Source organism: Mus musculus, chromosome 3, assembly GCF_000001635.26.
Source record: "Mus musculus strain C57BL/6J chromosome 3, GRCm38.p6 C57BL/6J".
In the NCBI taxonomy this organism is placed as follows: Eukaryota; Metazoa; Chordata; class Mammalia; order Rodentia; family Muridae; genus Mus; species Mus musculus.
In genome coordinates, this window is record NC_000069.6 from 58,992,829 (window position 1) to 59,009,167 (window position 16,339).

Sequence of the window (16,339 nt, forward strand, 5' to 3'; positions counted from 1 at the left end):
GCATGCCAGCATTCCAGCAGATCTTGCTCTGTGATGTAATATTCATGAAGTTTTGGACATCTTTCTATACCGGTCTTCCATCCTTCCTTCATCTTCCATCATATGACCTTTTGAGATCTCTCTCTAAAAGTAGAAAATGACCTCATCTGAATGACTCTTCCTTTCACACATGTTTAGCTCCTACCTTCCACCTGCCTCGTACCTTGCTAAAGCCTCGCTCCTTGAGGACACTCGGCAGGCACTCTTTGCCTATGATTATTTGGCAATCCTCCCCACCTTTGTTTGTATTTTACTTAGTGGAATAGGTTATGATTTATATGGGGGAACATCATACATTACGTGTAATAAAGAAGTCAAGTAACACTGGCTTTATTAAGTAGGCATCGTTTTCTTTCCCATAATCCAAAATCAGATCTAATGATGGCGGCTTATACCTGTAACCTTGGGACTTGGAAAGCTGAGATGGAAAGACCAGGATGGGATGCATAGTTCCAGGCTAGCCTGAGATACATTGTGAGACTCTGTTTCAACTTCTACCCCACCCATTCACCCACAAAAACATAGGAAATCTACATTTAAACAACCGTGGGCATTGGTTTGGTGGGTGGTAGAATGCTCTTTGCCCTTTCTATGGCCACTTAGGAACTATCTTTCTTTCACCTTTCAGGAAGATCAGCCACTAACTTACCCAGAAATGTCAAGGACACCATTCTCGTTTATAAAGCACCCATACACTGATACTTCTGGGCACTCTGTTTGGCTATGGTCTTACCTTCTTCTGGTTGTTTATTTGACGGTGTTCCCACCAGGGCTACTTTGGTGTCATTGGCACAATCTGTTCCTCATTGTCTCCCAAGCATCCATCTTTCTCCTTCCTGACTTCTAACATGGACTCACTGGACAGTATTTCTACATTTCCTTCCATATGCCAGCTCTACTTCCCTAGATTTAGGTGACCTGTTATTTGTTCCATTTTTCTAAGGTCTCTGCCTAGATGAAGCCAACTGTTTCCCTGGGCCTGTATCCAAGCAGTCAAGCAATAGGGCAGACTGATTTCCCCATAGCTTCAAAGTCATTGACTATGAATAGCTCCATCTTTCTCAGAGAAGATAGCCTCCTCGTATTGTGCTAGAGACCATTCTTGTACAGACGCTCTTCTAGCCTCCTGTAGGTTAGGTACCCACACACATCTAGCAGAGACCCCCTCTCCCGACTTCTAGGACTCCTAGATTTTCTCTTTGCTGTTTCTTCCTCTCCACTCTCAGCTTTTCCCTCTCACTTGAAACCCCATTTCCTATGTGCCTATCCCCTCAGATCTTCCAAAGCGAGAGAATCACAAATAACTCACCTCCTTGCTTTCCCTTCTAATGTTTACAGGAAAGAATTCCACACTCAGCTGTCTGTATTTTTGATTTCCTCGTCTTTAGTGCATGTTTTCTTTCTATATCATCCTGGCCCCTCAGTCCTACAGTCCTGCTTTTGCTGGACTCCTGAAGTGCTTTTATGCTAAGGCCAGCATTTTGCTACTTTTCTTCCTAGAGTGTTCTTGGCTCTTTGAAGCACTATATTCTGCTGGTGTGAGTCTTTCTCCCATCTTTGCTCCAGTGTCTCTGCTGTTTTCTTCTCCGCTCTGTGAGCTTTGTGACATGTTTCAATAATATCCCCTTCTTCACTTCATACTTTCTCTATAAATGCTCATAAATCTCATATATATAATCTATTGCCTTGTAACAAAGTCTTCCAACATTTAACATTTAACACCCCAGATATGCGTGCCTATACTTCATGCTTTCTTTGAGTCAGGAATCTAGATATAGCAGAACTAGAGTCTCCACTGAACCCCTTAAGTGGGAGCTACAGCCAAGGTGTCAGCATCTCAAGGCTCAGATGGAAAAGCAAATTCTACTCATATGCCTGTTGGGTCTCAGGTCCATACTAACTCAGAGGTACCAGTCTCTGGTGGGGATCGTTGATGGAGGGCGACTTTCAATATGGCATCTCACTCACCTAAGTGAGGACACTAACAAGGACAAGAAAGGAGGAAGAAAGGGAAGGAACAGGATATGGTAGTGTCAGCCTAATCTCAGAGATGCTATTCCTTCACTTTTGCTTATTCTAGAAGCCAAACAGTAGGCTCGCCCATGTAAAAGAAAGAGGGATGACATAAGGGTATAAATGCCAAGACTCGTGATCACTGTGAGTGACTGGGTCAGTCTACCACAATATTTTATAATCATCATTGTGTCCCGGATTCAACTCTTCTTCCCTCTACTGGGCAGAAACAACTCTTCTCCAAGTTTTCCTCTTCCTGTGACTGCCACCCTCCTTTAATCTTATTCTAGAACCTAGACCCCCAGGTGTCATTCTAGACTATCTCTTCAGTCTCATTCTCTATATCTGATCCTCACTAAATCATGTTAGTTTAACCTCAGATCTCACTTATGTCCATCTATCTATCTCTACTACCACCATTAGCAGCCACCGTCTCTGCTTGGGGGTGCAGTTATCGACTGCTTATTCCTTCCTGCATCCCTGCTTACCAACTCATCTCTAGTTGTGGTCTACTTACAAAGTGAGTCTAAACATAAGTCTCCGTGTAAAATCATTAAGTAGTTCCCCAGTTCCCATTGTTCTTGCTCCTCCCTAATGGGTTATCCCAGAAAGAACCAGATCTTCTGAAGGTTCCAGTTCTGGGTCCCCAACAATCTCATTGAAGAATAAGAGTCAGGGGAGTTGACATGACCTGTCAGAAAGAGTGACTTTAGCAGTTTCAGATGTAGCATGTGCCCCCACAGAGCCTTTGTAGTACTTGAAAGACTTCTCAATTTTAGAGAAGAGAAGCTAAAAGCATCCCTGGGTGATGTCTCAGTTTACCCCCCAGTCTAGTCTACACCAGTTCTGATCTTTCTGGAAGATGAAAAACCCTTGGTATTTTGTTTTGTTTTGTTTTGTTTTTTGTTTTTTTGTTTTTTGTTTTCTTTCATACCGAAGAACTTAAATGTTGAATAAAATGAAGATTTTTAAAAATTTAATCTCATAGCCATATGCATTACATTTTAAATGTGACTGGGACAGGGAGACAAGTTGGTGCACAACAATAACATGAAAAAAATGTTGAAGCTCTAGCTGAGGTTTTACTGAGGGGGGTGGTGGTGAATTGTGGAAACTTGGACAAGAAATAAGCATAGGCCTTACATGTGGATAGAGCTAAGACGTGACTCCACAGTGAGATGCTGGAATGCATAGGCCTTACATGTGGATAGAGCTAAGACGTGACTCCACAGTGAGATGCTAGAATGCATAGGCCTTACATGTGGATAGAGCTAAGACGTGACTCCACAGTGAGATGCTGGGATGCATAGGCCTTACATGTGGATAGAGCTAAGATGTGACTCCACAGTGAGATGCTGGAATGCACAGGCCTTACATGTGGATAGAGCTAAGACATGACTCCACAGTGAGGTACTGGGATGCATAGGCCTTACATGTGGATAGAGCTAAGACGTGACTCCACAGTGAGATGCTGGGATGCATAGGCCTTACATGTGGATAGAGCTAAGATGTGACTTCACAGTGAGATGCTGGGATGTGCCTGCCCTCTATTTGCTCTGGCATGAATAGTCATTAAAAAGAACTGACTATGCTCCCCCCTCCAAAATAATTCATATTGATGCTTTAACCCCAAGTGGTGGTATTTGGAGGCCAGACCTTTAGGAAAGAGTTGGGTCACAACGGTGGAGTGCTCATGAACAGGAATAATGTCCACAGAAGAAAAGAAACCAGAAGATCACGCCTTGTCACGTTAGGGTCCATCCCCAAACAAAGAAGACAAGTTCTTCCAGGAGCAGAATACACTGGCACCTTCACTTTAGAGTTCCCAGACTCCAGAACTCTGAGAAATATGTTTCTGTTATTTAACCTACTCAGTCTATGACGCTTTGTTATAGTAGCCCAAACTGCCTAAGATTTAGATTAAGAGAATTGAATGACTACTTATTCACATTTTATCTTGTGTATTTATTTACATTTATCACGGTCACTCCATGTTTACCTGGGCAGATGGTTTCCCAGGTTCTTTGAGTTTTTGCTTATTTGAGACATTTTTCTATCTTGATTTGTAGCATTTTCTTGGAGACATCTTTTTACACTCAGTTTACAAATCTGTTTATCACATCTGTAGCTAGCAGGGACTTTCCCTGTCTTCCTAACTCCTGACACTTCAGCTACCTGTTATTATGGACCAAGAGGTAAAGGGCCAGCCAGGAGTGCATTCATGAGCACTACAGACATCAGGTTCGAGATGGGGTATCTGGAGAAAGTGGAGACTCAGGCAAGTGGGAACCTTCAGGCAACAGTGAAAGGGCTAGAGAGCTGTGAATAGATGATACACTGGCAAAGAACAGGAAGGTAGTGCCCGGGTAAGCAAGCCTGAGGGCAGAGAGGAAGAGGAGTTGGAAATCAAGTTCAAGTACACAGGGGAAGGCAGAGAGGTCTGCACCACCACATTGACCAAGCCCCTTACAGTCAACTAAAGATGAGCCGAGTCCCATTTCCCTGTTTGAAGAGTTACCGGTCATTGTGCTTGTATTTTCTTCTGTTTTTCATGCTGACCGTTTTTGGATGACCGGTAATAACCACTGGAGGTTGAATGGAAGAGACAAAAACGAGAACTAAACTGGTCAGGTATTTTACTGTTTGTTGTAACAACCCAGAGAAAAGGGATAGGGGTGAGACTATAAGACAATATTTGGAAATACTAATAAGGGGTAAGGAGATGGTTCTATGAGCAAAGCACATATGAGTTCTGACTCATAAAAGGTCTGGCATAGCTGCATGCAGGCTTGAAATGGTAGCACTGTGTGGGGTAGAGACAGGAGGATTGCTGGGATTTTTCTAAACTTAGCCAAAGGTGTTGTCTTAAGGAATGAAGTGAGAGTGACAGAGGAGGACACGGGATGTCCTCCCCTGGCATTCAGAAGCACTAATACATATATGTATACATACGTCACACACTCAACTACGAAAGTTCACAAACACTATTATAGAATAGATTTGTGTGATTTATTGTGTGCTACTATTCCCCAAATGTTCTGAAACCAAAGATTAGCAGCATTTATTTCTATTTCTTAGAATTTAATCTTTATCAGTGAGTACATATCATTTGAGTTCTTTTGTGATTGGGTTACCTCACTCAGGATAATGCCCTCCAGGTCCATCCATTTGCCTAGGAATTTCATAAATTCATTCTTTTTAATAGCTGAGTAGAACTCCATTGTGTAAATGTACCACATTTTTTGTATCCATTCCTCTGTTGAGGGGCATCTGGGTTCTTTCCAGCTTCTGGCTATTATAAATAAGGCTTCTATGAACATAGTGGAGCATGTTTCTTTCTTACTAGTTGGAACATCTTCTGGATATATGCCCAGGAGAGGTATTGCTGGATCCTCCGGTAGTACTATGTCCAATTTTCTAAGGAACCGCCAGACTGATTTCCAGAGTGGTTGTACAAGCTTGCAATCCCACCATCAGTGGAGGAGTGTTCCTCTTTTTCCACATCCTTGCCAGCATCTGCAGTCACCTGAATTTTTGATCTTAGCCATTCTGACTGGTGTGAGATGGAATCTCAGGGTTGTTTTGATTTGCATATCCCTGATGATTAAGGATGCTGAACATTTTTTCAGGTGGTTCTCAGCCATTCGGTATTCCTCAGGTGAGAATTCTTTGTTTAGCTCTGAGCCCCATTTTTTAATGGGGTTATTTGATTTTCTGGAGTCCACCTTCTTGAGTTCTTTATATATATTGGATATTAGTCCTCTATCCGATTTAGGATAGATAAAGATCCTTTCACAATCTGTTGGTGGCCTTTTTGTCTTATTGACGGTGTCTTTTGACTTACAGAAGCTTTGCAGTTTCATGAGGTCTCATTTGTCAATTCTCCATCTTACAGCACAAGCCATTGCTGTTCTATTCAGGAATTTTTCCCCTGTGCCAATATCTTCGAGGCTTTTCCCCACTTTCTCCTCTATAAGTTTCAGTGTCTCTGGTTTTATGTGGAGCTCCTTGATCCACTTAGATTTGACCTTAGTGCAAGGAGATAGGAATGGATCAATTCGCATTCTTCTACATGATAACCACCAGTTGTGCCAGCACCATTTGTTGAAAATGCTGTCTTTTTTCCCAATGGATGGTTTTAGCTCCCTTGTCAAAGATCAAGTGACCATAGGTGTGTGGGTTCATTTCTGGGTCTTCAATTCTATTCCATTGGTCTACTTTTCTGTCGTTATACCAGTACCATGCCGTTTTTATCACAATTGCTCTGTAGTAAAGTTTTAAGTCAGACATGGTGATTCCACCAGAGGTTCTTTTTTCCTTGAGAAGAGTTTTTGCTATCCTAGGTTTTTTGTTATTCCAGGTGAATTTGCAGATAAGTGGATATTAGCCCAGAAACTTAGAATACCCAAGATATAAGTTACAATTTGCAAAACACATGAAACTCAAGAAGAACGAAGACCAAAGTGTGGACACTTTGCCCCTTCTTAGAATTGGGGACAAAACACCCATGGAAGGAGTTACAGAGACAAAGTTTGGAGCTGAGACAAAAGGATGGACCATCTAGAGACTGCCATATCCAGGGATCCATGCCATAATCAGCCTCCAAATGCTGACACCATTGCATACACTAGCAAGATTTTGCTGATAGGACCCTGATATAGCTGTCTCTAGTGGGACTACGCTGGAGCCTAGCAAACACATAAGTGGATGCTCACAGTCAGCTATTGGATGGATCACAGGACCCCCAATGGAGGAGCTAGAGAAAATACCCAAGGAACTAAAGGGATCTGCAACCCTATAGGTGGAACAACATTATGAACTAACCAGTACCCCGGAGCTCTTGACTCTAGCTGCATATGTATCAAAAGATGGCCTAGTTGGCCATCACTGGAAAGAGAAGCCCATTGGACACGCAAACTTTATATGCCCCAGTACAGGGGAATGCCAGGGCCAAAAAGGGGGAGTGGGTGGGTAGGGGAGTGGGGGGGGAGGATATGGGGGACTTTTGGGATAGCATTGGAAATGTAAATGAGGAAAACACCTAATAAAAAAATTTAAAGAAAAAAAAAACCCAAATGAAAACAAAAAAAACTCAAAAAAAAAAAGAATTTAATCTTTAAATGTAGCAAACAATAAATAGCAAAACTATGTTTGATGCATCTAGTAGGTAGGGAACATCTATTCTTATGTAAACTTTTACTATACATCATTACGATCTATCAACTATTGAATGTTGAGATCAAAATTTTATTTCAATACATTTTTATCATGCTTCCTTGTTTTGTCTGACCTTCTGGATCTATAAGAAAATATAAACAGATTTTCTAGAACCTGGAATTGAACTGATTAAGTTGAAGGAATTCATATTGAACAATTTTCCAATTAACTTTTACCATATACAACCCACCATGCAGGTCATAATTTGTAACTAACAGATGGTACAGATTAGATTGTTGACTAGTTAACAATGAAAATTTGTAAACTTTATCAATTATTCTGTAGTTCAAATTCTCTTCAACTAAACAGCTGGAAGCAAGACTGAGTTGAAGGGAGGTCTCCCTAGAGTTGGACTCTCATTCTCAAAGGCACTGAGAACCAGGCACGGGAGCCATCCTGCGGTCAGCTAAGTCACTGGGTTTAAAGTAGAAGGTCCTTCTCTGCTCTGACAGATTGGTGTCCACTGTACAGACAGGATTTAACTCCAAGACAAGCTGCCACCATCTTCATGAGTTCAGCTGTGGCTTCTTGAAAAACATTACCAACCTGGGTTTGTTAACTATTGATGTCCCTCCCTGTAAGTAGTTGTATTCAAGTTGCCATAATTGCACATGGTCTCCAGGAGGGACTACAGGGATACAGGCTAGGAAGGACTAGGAGAGGAGAACTTCATCTTAGAGAACACGGAGAGAACCATCATTTACAGGTGAAGATCTTCCAGTGTGGCTGACTTGAAGCTACCCACACTCCTGCCCATAACCTCTTATCTATCATTATGTAAGTAACTCCAATAAACTCATTGGCGCCACAGAGCCAACTCCGTGGGATCATACTTCACCATGGCTTTGGGACTTTAAGAAGACAGGTAGAGGGTTTTTTTTTTTTTTTCCTCTCTCTCTCAAAGAAAGAATTTCACCGACACTATCTCTGGTGAATGTGGACCCAGCATCAGCCGATTTTCTTAAAGAGGCCAGAAATGACAGAGCAAGTCAAAACAAACAAGAAAAAACATTTTTTTTTGGGCGGGGTTAGATGGGTGGCATGCACATTCCTGTAATTCCAGCACTTGCAAGGCTGAGACAGGAAGATCATGACTTCAAGGCCAGCCTGACTTAAACAAAACAACAAAAAATACCCCCCCCAATAATAAACAACAAAACCCAAAATTTGTCCATGAACCCCAGGAAACTGTGGTAGAAAATGAATACTAAAGGCATTAGGTGATAATTAACTGTCAATGTATATTCACTGATGGGACCACTGGGCTACCATATAGGCTGTGTCTCTTTCCTGTCACAAGAGAACATAATTCTACAGTGGGGCAGTCTGAGTGATTGCTCCCTGGAGAAACTCAGTTCCATTTAATTTCATACTCACCCACTTGTGTCTTTAAGATTAGAAAGGAGATGATCAGAAAAGGGGGGGTGTATAAATCTCTGGAATTGTGTACCCCAGTGTATCAGTAAATCACGTTTTGGATTTCCTACTGGATTCCTGAGTACCTCAGCATTTCTCTAATCTGGAGAGTAGTGGCAGCTCTGGGTTACCTGACAAATTATGATTCTAGTGTTGAAAGCAGACTGTGAGCTTGGTCAATAGTGATGTTGCTTGTCTGGGGAATAAGGCTTAATTTTTCATCTTTGTCATTAGTTCAGTTTCCTGTTTTATAGCTCTTTCCCCGTTCTTTAAGTTCAAGCCCAATGTTTATCTTGCTCCTTGCCCCTCTGTGGCTCTCATCTGTGTAGCAGCCAGCTGCCTTTTTGGGCACTTATCTGTTTCTTCAGTATCTTATTAAGATCCTATTTATGAGCTTTGGGAAGCAGCTCAGCATAGCACTTGTTTAGCATGCTTGAATCTTTGGGTTCAATCCCCAGTACTTCACAGATAGTGGCACACACCGCTAACCCCAGCTCTTAGGAAGTAAAGGCAGAAAGGTTGGAAGTTCAAGGTTGCTATCAACCTGTACTACAAAAGACCTTGTTTCAGAAAAAAAAAAAAATCAATCCTGTACATTACAGATTTAGATGCGTTTGGGTGTGATGGTCTGAAAATGAAGTACGCTGTTAATATAAAGTGCACACCAGATTTAATCTAAAACAAAACACACGACTCATTAACAGCCACATTTATTCATTATTATTTATTTTAGTGTGTATGTGTGTGTTCATGAATGTGCTTCCACTTGGACCTTGAATGCCTTTGGTGGGTGGGTAAAGGTCTGAGGACATCTTGCAGATTTTGTTCTCTCCTTCTGACATGTAGGTCTTAGGAATTGAACTTAGGACATCAGGTTTGACACCAAACCTCTGCTATTTGAGCCTTTACACCAGCCCCATACACATTTTTTTTTAAAATTTTATACATTGAAATAACAATATTTTAACTATATTGGGCCAAATTACTATAGTGACAAAATTAATTTCATCTTTTAAAAATATGGCTACTAGGAAAATGGAAACCATGTACTGAGCTAGCAGTAGAATTCTACTCGTCATTGTTGCTTGAGTCATATGATGGTATTCTTTCATTTCTGTAAGCACAAAAATTATTAAAACTTAATTTGAACGAAACATTTCAAAATTAATAACCTTTGTTAAAATTTAACAACCTTCTCTATGGCATTCTGATTTTAGTGCATGTGTTTCCAAAGCCAATACATAATTTCTTTTTTCTTTTTTCTTTTTCTTTTTAGTTTATTTGGCTTGTTTCCCCATTATATGAATCAACTGAACTCCAAAGCAAACAAAGGCTTTCAGCGTGCTGGATAACTGCTTTACAGCTCTAGATCTTCTGTGTTGATTATATATATATGATAGTGCAGGAGCCAGAGCTGTTGCATCTCCCTGGAGCTAGAGTTTGTGTGCTGGTGCTCTGGAAGCACAGTATATGCTCTTAATCATCTCTCCAGCTACTCCAGGTTTTTTTTTTTTCCTTTCTTCTTCCTTTCATTCTTTCCTTTTATTTTTTGACTAAATGAAAAGCATGAAAATTTCTTTTTTGATCCAGATGTATGCATTTAAATGTAATTGGGATATAAGAAAAATTCAAAGTAAGCAAGATTGCCTGCAGACAAGCTGGTAACAAAACACCGTATTGTATACATACACCTGGACAAACATCAATCCCACGAGAAAACCTAGCAACTTTAATTCCTGCACCTACAGGCATGGTGCTGAGAATTGTTCCTTTACAATCGAGGGAGAGCATACTGCTATGGCACAGTACATGGTTAGAAGTTTCTTCTTTGATACGTTTTCTTCTGATGCTCTTTCACATGTACTACAATAATGATAGTCAATGCACGCAGAGCATTGACGATGATAATAGGCACAGGTTTGGGAGGGATTAGGCTCGACTCTGGCTTTACTGCTTGTTCCTTCAATGGCCCTGAACCAGCAGCCGGAGAGCAGGGATGGTAGGAAGAGCTCACAATGGATCTACTCTGTAATTCCCCCCCCCCCCCCCCGCACTGGTGAGAACTGGTCTGAAAAATGTTATTCTTATCTTCACACAAAGAACTTGGAGAGGACCCCATTGAACACCTTTTCTATTCGTTCTTTGTAACTTGGAAGAACTTGGAGAACTTTTTAAGGTGGCCTGTGATTTGCACAGCATATCCACGATTGGCAAGGAGAGAAGATTGGCTACGAAATGTCTGCATAGAGGTTACACAGGCAAAGGAGACCTGTGCAAAATGTTTCGCTGGGTTATTTCGCCTTGTTTATTGTGGTGGTTTGAATAGGAATGCCCTCCCCCTCCCCTGCCCCCTGGGCTCAAATTTTTGAACTCTTAGTCATTAGGGAATGACCCTACTGGAGAGAGATAAGGAAGCAAGGGCTGGTTGGAGTGGGCGTGGCCTTGTTGGAGTAGGCATGGCCTTGCTGGAGCAGGTATGGCTTTGTTGGAGGAAGTGTGTTCCTGAGGGCGGTAGGTTTTGGGATTTCAACTTCTCAAGCCAGACCCAGTGTCTGTCTTTTCCTGCTGCCTCCCAGTTGGGATATAGACGTCCAAGCTACATTTCCAGCCCCATGTCTGCTGTTTGCTGCCATGCTTCCTGCCATGACAATAATGGGTTAAATCTCTGAATGTAAGGTAGGTCAAATAAAGGTTTTCTTTTATAAAAGTGGCCGTGGTCAAAAATCGAACAGAGTAAGACAGTTATCTCTGAGAAAACTTTGAACATGTCTCTCACCAAACTATGGGCATCAGATTGAGTGGCATAATATAGTACCTGTAAAGAATTACTTGTGATGACCGCCTAAGTCCATTTACCCAGCCAACCACCTACTATCCATCCCACAATTCAAAACTTTTTTGAGATGTGCCAAGTGCCATGCTGTGTTCAATAATGAAAACTGTCCTTACTGAATTAGCGGGTACATTAGTCCATTGAGAATTGGGGGAATACCTGGAATAAAAATGGTTAAACAGTATTAAAGATGATAAATACTCGGGGATTTATTATATACTTTCTTCACTTTTTGGTATGCTTGATAAATCTCCTAATAAAGTTAGATATGAATAAAAACTGTATTTTCTTTGAAGCAAAGGAACTGGATTTGATAGCTGCTATAACACAGGGCAAACCTCACCATGAAGTTATTATATATAGGGTATTAGAAGAGAAATGCTCATGGCAAGCTGGGCAGTGGAAGGAAGCACCTCTTGGTAAAGGCAAGTATACTGTAGGAGGCCTAGCTCAGACTGAGTAATGGATTTAGCCTCATACAGCTCCATTTAAGTGTTAGGCTAGGTTGGAGGTACTTTTGTTCAGAGGGTAAACAATGAAGAACTAGTCTTTTACAATGCCATCGCCTTATCCACTTCTTTCTTCCTTCCCTTGGGTGCTTTAAAGGCAGCAAAGCGAGTAGACATTCACATATCATCACCATGAACCAGGTACTATAGAAAGGCTGCAGGTTATTCTGTGTACATGCTCTCCAGAGCTGGGAACTAGGCGTCCAAGACATTCCTCAAGTTATGGAGAATGTGATACAATCAGGCCAAGGGCAGATCAAGCACACAGCCCTTCCCAATCAAAGCAGAGGGGTGAGGTCAGAAACCTGAGCTGCAGCCGTGGTAGGTTCAAATTCCCATTAGCTTTTGCAGCTTTGAACAAGTCATCTAGCCTCTCCGAGCTGACACAATTTCCTCATTTATAAAGAAGGTGAAGTAAAACCGTGGAAGGGTTTGTTGCTAGAAGCAAATTCAGACCATCAAGCTCATACAACCAAAGGAGGACTCGATAAATGGCAGCCATCATTCTTGGCCAAGTGCTGGCGCGTTCTCCTGGGCGCGCCTCCTGCAGGGTCCCTTAGGACACGCTGGGCCCGCCTCCGAGGCTAGGTCTCAATGCTCACGGCTCTTGGCCCCGCATCTGTGTGTCTACCTGGAGCAAGCGAGGGGCGCCGGCAGGTGGATTGACCAGATCCCCCGAAAGGATCGCCCCCTCCCCGCGGTTCCCATCCCTGTGATGCGAGCAGGTGAGGTTTCGCCTAGGCTGCCGGGATGGCGACCCCAGGAGGGGTCGAGGCGGAGGGCGCAGCTCGAGGCCCGGGGTCCCTCCTGGGGCTGGTTCCATAGCCGGGTTAACCCTGCAGCCAGCTGGGGCGCAGGGCCCGTGGAATGCGCGCTCTGCGGCTGCGAAAACCCGGAGAGGCAGATGGGAGCGCTCGAGGCGCTCGCAGCCAACTCCTCCGCGGTCCGGCCGCCAAGCTGGGCATGCTCAGTGCGGCCGCCGCGCCGCCGTCCGCCAACTCGGGAGCTCGCGCTCCCGGGCCGTGGGGGCGAGAACGCTGGCGACAGCGAGCGACGCCCCCAGGCAGCCGCAAACTTCGCGGCGTCCGCAGTCTGGCGAGCCAGACACCTCGCAACGTCAAATCCAATTCCCCAACCCTAACGGAGCGATGGAGGCTGCGGCCGCCAGGGCGTCCCGGCTGCCCGCCCCTGCCTAGCCGCTAGCTAGGGACCAACAGGTAAACTGTTGGGGGTGGGGATCAGGGCGCGCGACGTCTAGGGGTGGCCCGGGGAGCCCAGTCGCCCGTGCTCCCGATGTGTCCGTCGGTGCTCGCGGCCACCTCTGCTCACCCCCTCCCCAGCCCCGGGAGGGCCAGCAAAGGGTTAAGTCGGCCCCGCGCCACAGCGAGCGCGGCCCCCTCCAGCCGCCGCGGCCGCTGCAGCCGGCAGCCAGCAAAGCGCCCCGGCGCCGCCGAGGGGACCCGCGCAGCTCGTGCACTGGCTGAACCCGGAGGCACCGGCCTCGCTCGGCGTCCGCATCCTCGCCTCTCGCGGCCTCTCTCCCTCCGCGTCCGCGGTTCCGTGCCCGGGCGGCGGGTCCTCCGAGTGCAAAGCTGCGAGCGCCGGGCATGGCGAGCCAGGAAGTGGGCGCGGGCCGCTGCGCAGCACCTCGCGTGCCCGAGGACGCCTAGCTCTCGGCGGGCACCGAGCCTCCCGCCTAGGCGCCAAGAAAAGTTTTTTCCCCCTTTATGCCCCTCCCCCACCCCAGCCTGGGCCCCTCTGGGTGGGTTTGGGTTCATTGGTGAAGAAAGTCACACGTTCCCATCATCTGCTCCTCCCCCTGGGGACCGAGTGGGGGTGGCGGGAGGCCGTGGCCGCGGCGGACCCTGGCCGACCTCCAGCCCGGGCGCCGCCGCCGCCGCCCGCGGAGCAGGCGTCCCGGGGCTCGGCGCAGCGGGGTGCCCACGAAGGCGGCCCCCCTGAGCGCGTCTGCGCGCGGGCAGCGGCCGTCTCCAACCTGCTTTTTCTCCTGCCTGCAGCGCCACGGCGAGCCAGAGTGGAGGGAAGAGGGAGTCTGTCTGCAAAGTGCTGCTCCCTGGTGCTCAGAGGCGGCTGCTCCAGCTCCAGCTCCAACTCTCATTCATTTCGCCGGTTAACATGAGAGATCATGGCCGCCTTCGGGCTTCTCAGCTATGAGCAGAGACCGCTGAAGCGCCCGCGGCTCGGGCCGCCCGACGTCTACCCGCAGGACCCTAAGCAGAAGGAGGTAAGGGCGCCGGCGGCCTCCGCGGTTGTGCGGCGCTCCGCAGCGCTGACCCGGGGCCAAGCTGGCCCGGCGGGCGTCCCCGGCGCTGCGGGGGAAGGGCTGGGGAGGGGATCGGAGGCGGGGCCCGGGTTAGGGTATCAGGGACCCTGAGCTACTGAGACCCGGAGCCTGCCAACCCCCGCGCTCCGCTGGGCGATCGCTCTGCGGGGGGCTGGGTCGCTTCCCGGTTGTCGGGCCTTGCACTGCGCCGCTGGGCGCTTTACCGCTTCTACCTCGCTAGCATCTTCTTGCTCGCTTTCCTCCGTTTTTGCTTGTTTTATTGTTTTTTACTCCGTCGCTTCGATAAATCCTCGTAAACTTTTTGACAAATGCTGGAATGCAGTACATCGGACACTGTGGTCTTGCGTTTTGCGCCAGCGGTATGGGTACGGATGGGGGAGGGACCCTTATCACATCCTCCACTTTGGAATGGAAGTCGTTTTTTAGCGAGGTGATCATATATTTGGCTCGGTGAATGTACCTCTGTATCTCTCGCCTTTAAAAAAAATTTAAGAAAACAATATTGAAGAGAAACACCGAATTTTGTTTCTAGAGAGACAAATTGGCTTTCCCGGAGGCTGTTTTGTATGTGTAAAAGCAGACAAGTTATCTTAGAAAGGAATAGCTTCCAGATTACTTATTTTCTTTGAATGAAATTAAATGGAGAAACCTTGGCTGTTGCACATACAGTAGCTTCAGTGGTTATTGTAAGCTATGTAGGTATGTGTCAGGAGTTAAAAAGTAATTATGTAACAACTCTCCAGCCATAATAATGATCGCCCTTGGCTATACAATTTGCCCAGAGACTTGCCTATCTTCTCTTTTTTGGTTCCCCTGCTCCCCAGCTGTCCTTTGAGACTTTGCCAGCTACAGCCCACCCATCTTCTCTTTTCTATAGTTAAGCATGAAACTGCCATGTATTCTAGTCTTCCCGTGAGCCTGGAAAGTCTATAAAAGTTTGCGTGTCCCCTGATTTCACAAGAGGACTTTGCAAGTCAGAGTTCTTTCAGGCTTCTATTTTGATAAATGTATCCGTCTCTTTAGTAGAGGCTCAGCCCAGACTGGCTAATAATGTGTCTGAGAAATCATCACGAGCAATTCCTTTTGGCCTTCTCCCATTGAGTTTGAGGGTCAGGGAAGTCGATTGAAGATGGCTGGGAAGTTTACAGGTGGGCAGCATGTGCTTATGCAGCTCCTAAGGTCTGGAAAGAAGAGAGACTCTAAAGACCAAGTGTAAAGAAAGGTGATTTTAAAAGTTTTGGCAGGGATAGGGACATTCGTTTCTTAACTTTTCTCATCTTATAATTAGTGCCTCACTAGGTCTTTCTGGAGAGTGACGTAGCTTCGGGTTGGTGGCTTGGATTAGCATGTGTGCTTGTTTATTTAGCATTTATTTTTACATATGACAGTCACTTCAGGACTTGGATCCTGGAAAGAATAATTTTGGACATTGGGTCACTTTCTAGAAATCTAAAGCTGGAAGAAGTGCCTGTAGAGGGTACTTTTTTCCTACTTTGATTTGAGGAGATAGGGTGATTGCAGCTCAGAAGCGCTTGCTTTATCTGAAGTGTGTGGTGAATAAGCACACACTGGGTTATCAGCGCAGCCCTCCTTCAGCCCTGCACTGTGTCCCGGTGACTTGTGCTGCTGCTGCTGCTCCTCGGATTCACTTCCCCCCAGGCGACCGATATTCTATCTCTCTTGAGGAGAGAGTTATATGTGGCTGTAGTCAAATTTGGGTACAATATGGAACAGGTGCTCGGCTGTTTTTTTGGTTGGTGGCGAGCAGATTCCTAAGCTTCAGTTATTTATGTATTATACTACTCCCTCAAATTTCCACCCTGTCCTTGTACAACCAGTAATTTGATCCTTTTATTAACTGTAGATAAACTGTATTGTGTTTTCTGGACAGTCTTGATTTTTTGCAGTTTACTGCAATATGAATATGATTGTATAAGACATCACCCCCCCACACATATATGTTATTATATGCAAACACAAGATATATAATTACACATATTTGAAGGA

The 16,339-nt window shown here is 45.2% G+C and overlaps 1 protein-coding gene across 16 annotated transcripts in view; it reads left to right on the top strand.

The window, feature by feature from the left end:
- Positions 1-12,590: 12,590 nt before the first annotated feature.
- The window catches only part of Med12l (mediator complex subunit 12-like), a 313,028-nt gene continuing 309,279 nt past the window's right edge, over positions 12,591-16,339 (top strand). For 4 of the 16 annotated variants that reach the window (XR_375531.4, XM_030252645.1, XM_006501587.4 and 1 more), the window contains exons 1-2: positions 12,956-13,244; positions 14,046-14,272. Coding sequence is in view for 14 of the 16 variants with exons in the window: in XM_030252645.1 (XP_030108505.1) it covers positions 14,174-14,272 (99 nt within the window). In the remaining 2 variants the exon portion in view is untranslated. Of the gene's footprint in view, positions 12,753-12,947; positions 13,245-13,864; positions 14,273-16,339 lie in introns of those variants that run through there. The other 12 variants (XM_030252647.1, XM_006501588.4, XM_030252649.1 and 9 more) reach the window with 9 other exon arrangements.